This window comes from Acanthisitta chloris, unplaced genomic scaffold (genome assembly GCF_000695815.1).
Source record: "Acanthisitta chloris isolate BGI_N310 unplaced genomic scaffold, ASM69581v1 scaffold45448, whole genome shotgun sequence".
Classification (NCBI taxonomy): domain Eukaryota; kingdom Metazoa; phylum Chordata; class Aves; order Passeriformes; family Acanthisittidae; genus Acanthisitta; species Acanthisitta chloris.
In genome coordinates this window covers 9,140-13,037 of record NW_008688395.1, presented here as the reverse complement: position 1 = coordinate 13,037, position 3,898 = coordinate 9,140, and the positions used below count along the sequence as shown (strand labels likewise).

General features: G+C 36.1%; 1 protein-coding gene across 1 annotated transcript in view; it reads left to right on the top strand.

Annotated features, from left to right (window-relative positions):
- Nucleotides 1-2,098, top strand: part of DR1 (down-regulator of transcription 1, TBP-binding (negative cofactor 2)) — a gene marked incomplete at its 5' end in the record, with an annotated part of 11,222 nt that extends 9,124 nt beyond the window's left edge. Inside the window, 1 exon segment of the mRNA XM_009080978.1 lies at nucleotides 1-2,098. This exon segment is cut by the window's left edge and continues 54 nt beyond it. Within this exon segment, the coding sequence (XP_009079226.1) occupies nucleotides 1-105 (105 nt within the window).
- Nucleotides 2,099-3,898: the final 1,800 nt, after the last annotated feature.

Here is a 3,898-nt window from a genome sequence, read left to right as displayed (position 1 = left end):
CAGATGCAACAAGCAGCTCAACAGGCACAGCTTGCTGCTGCCTCAGCCAGTGCATCCAATCAGGCAGGATCCTCTCAGGATGAAGATGATGAAGACGATATCTGAAAATCACCAGCTGAGTTTGTCTTATTAAGAAATATTTCTCCTGCACAATGAAACAGTGAAATGAATGCTTACCTGTAAGTTTGTATGCATCGTGGACTGGCAGTTGGTATTCTAGGGGTGTCTGCTGTTGTGTGCTGTACATGTATAAACTGTCTTTTTTTGAACTCTTGAAGATTTAAGGTTCAGTATCATATCAACTTTGGATTTTTAATGGTGTATATGGAAATTTTAGATAGCAGTGCGTCATTTATTTGATCAATAAACAGTGTTACAATAAACAACAAGTTTATAAAATATAGTGAGATTTATACAAAATGCTCTAAATCCACATTTGCATTTCTTCCCTTTTAACTAAACTATAAAATCTTACTTAGAATTTTTAATTGTTTTTTGGGGGGGAGTGGTACAGTAGACATAATCTGTTAATGGGGAAAAAAAGCAGAGTTCAGCATAGAAGAGTCTGAATTCTTGTTCTTTTTAAGATGAGGGTGTATATGGCAATAAATATTATATATGCTCCAATACCACAGTTGTTAAAATTTGAAAATGATACATTTTCATCAAGCTAGGAAAAGGTATGTTTAATAGTTGTACAAATTCAGTCATTTTTTGTATAGGGGTGAAAAAAATAAACCCGTGGTTTTATTATGACATCCTTTGACAGTCCTAACTGAATATTTCTCTTCAAAGACTGCCTGGTTTGAAGAACTAACTCTTCTATTATTTCACTCCAGTTGAGTGTTAACTGTTGTTGATGGTATTTCGTAGTCCAGATCTATTCATATTGTTGAAATATAAAGCTGGAACTTAATGAAACAAAATTGTTTGTTCTGCTTATGTGACTGGGAGTGATTAAATATTCAAGCCGAAGAAGGCAAAAGGTGACCCTGAGAGCATGCTTATCATAAAAGAGGGAATTTATTTAACCTTGAGTACTCATTCTTGTCAGCATAATGCTAACATTCTCCAGACTAGACTGCCACTGGATTACTAGGATACCTTGTTGAAAGATAACATTTTCTTCATTCAAATTGGTCCGTAGGTAAGTCCAGGTTTTCAATAAACTATTCCCCAAGAGTGATCAGCAATACACAAAACAGAAATTATGTACTTGTCCTTTTGATAGTTCTGTTGATTAATGGATGAGCAGCTGTCCTTTGTGTTGAAATAAAGCACAGTAGTGTCCATTGCTGAGTTTTAATGTGTTACTTGAAGTAATACTGGCATATCTTCTGGTACTCTAATCTGAGCAGACTAGAAAAGCCACTTGCATGCTGCTGTAGGTGATCCCATAGTTCTCTAACAATGGGGATTGTTTTATTATTAACTTAGGTCCTCAGCAAGTTGCTCCAGTTAGGATTCTGGAGGAGGGCTGCAGCAGTCTGTTTACAGAAGGATGCAAACAGAACACAGCGTGCCTGTTTCTACATGAAGATCTGAACAAGATACAATTGGCATATTCAGATCTCAGTCACATAGTGACTTCTGATTTAAATTGGAGATGTGTTAAGCTGCATATTGAATAAATGTGAACAGGTCTTTAAATGCATCAATGCAGTAAAAACTCAGAAGAGTATTTGTTTGAATGTTTTGAGTTTAAAAAAGAAAAACAAAAAAAAACTTTCCTGGATGCTATATGAAATATGTTAGGCAAGGTTTGACCGAGGAAGTGGTTTTCTGTAAAGGTTTAAGTACCAAAGGTAGAAAATCTAGTCTAGTGATACAATGTTAATGTGCAGTGTGGCTTTTCTAATTTGTACTGTAACACCTTCACACTTTCTATTTTAAATGAGTCTTTTTTTCCTTCTAAATACTACTAGGTATATTTTCACACCTTTCTTTTCTGATGCAGAATTCAGGTTAACATTTTACTGCATCTGGTATGTATGGTGTAATATGTTTGGATTCTTGTGACCTTTCTTTTTGAACATTCTTGTGCTTTTTCATATGCTGTATTCTTCAAGCAATAAAATTCTGATGTGTTTTTATAAAATTGCTTTTATATTTAATGAATAGTCTGTCTTCATTGTGTTTATAAATGAAACAGTTAAGACTACTAAACCCTGTTATTATTTTGGCCCACTGAGCACTTTTCGTACCTGAGCTGCTGTTTACTGGGATTGTTAATGATTGCTAAACAGTATTTCTGGGCTTGACCTGTTCTCTTTGCTCTTGGGAACTGCATTTTTTATATAATCATTTCTATAACCTGACATTCTTCACCTGAGAAGTTGAACAAAACCCCTGTAGATTGTGTGTGACCTACTGAAATACTTTCACAGAGTGAAAGGCCACAGGCAGAGGCTGAGGAAATAAGCATTTAATTTCATGTACATAATCATGTTTAGAGGTTACTTATTCAGCCATTTCACCTCAAGTATGAAAAATAAACTCTGACACTTGCAGGGAGAGAATCTCCACTGATCTTGCAACAAATGAAGAGTTTTGTATTACTTTGCTATTGCACTTCCATGTACTAAGATGTTCGGTGAAAACAAGAGATTTCTGAATTTGTGGTACCCCTGATGTTTTTGGTACATCACATACATAGAGCATAAAGTTTGCTTAGTGAACTGTATTGTTACTTTGTCTCAGAAGAAACCTGTATAAGGATGTCTGTTTCTTAACTATTGAGTTCCTGAGATTGTCTGTGATTTTCCATAATCATCCTGACAGTCTGTTGCAGCGTGTGTTCACCAAGTGACTTGCCTACAGAATCTTTCTTTCCTGTTGCTTTAATAAAGAGTATGTCTGCATGACATTGTGCATGATGAATATAGTTGTATTTACTACACTGAGGTACATGTAAAGGAGTGTATTAAGGATTCTAAACATCTAGTGCTTAAAATGGTATTTGAATGTCAGTGTTTATGTGTGGCTACTTGAGTTTGGTTATTGAAACACTGAAAAGGAATTTCTGCAAGAATGGAAAAAGTCTCTGAAAGCCACAAATACAAATGATGCTCTTCAGATTTTGTAAAAGTGCCTCCCTTGAGGAGGATTGTGTGTAGTAATGCCTGGTTGGTCTTTTCATGAGGAAAGATTGTTTTCGTTTGAAACAATGCCAAGTCAAGGTGACTTAGCATTTGAAACAATGCCAAGTAAAGTGACTTAATGACTGTTGAGGAACAGCAAAACCCACACTCTGAAATGTGTACCTCATTTTAGTCTCCTGTTGTTGGACTGTGACTTTGTGTAAACTGTGCACAAACCAATGTGGAAGTAGGAGGAGGTGTGTAATAGGAAAGTAAAGCATGCTGTGGTTAAATTTACATTTGGTACTATACTATTAACCTGTCTAAGATGGAAAAGTTTTCCTTTGCAGCTTACACAGCAAGAGCACATCAGTGGGATGCTGGCCAGTGTTAAGATGGATTTTGCTTACAGATATGCTAGACAGTGTATCTCTGAGCCCTTGGACTTGCTAAAAGTTCACTCGATGAATGTGCCATTTGTGACTAAAGTATCTGTATGGGTGTAACTAGGTGATGAAAAGGAGTGTCCACGAGTCTTAGCGTAGGCCTGTTAAGGTTTCCTGGCAAACAGGAACTATAGGTGCCTTTTCAAACTATGTTTGTGCTTAGTTTGAATATTTTTCTTTTCCTGATTGAAATGAATGATTTTCTTTTTGAAATTGGTGCTTTTGAGAATTTAATAATGACATTGAAAGTACTTATTCCTGTTCCTGAGTATCTGGGGCAACAAATATGCTAGAGCTGTGCATTCCTGGAAAGAAACAGAGTGAATGCTGTTCTGTGCTGTGGTGCTGTGCTATATTGTGACTGAAGTCAGT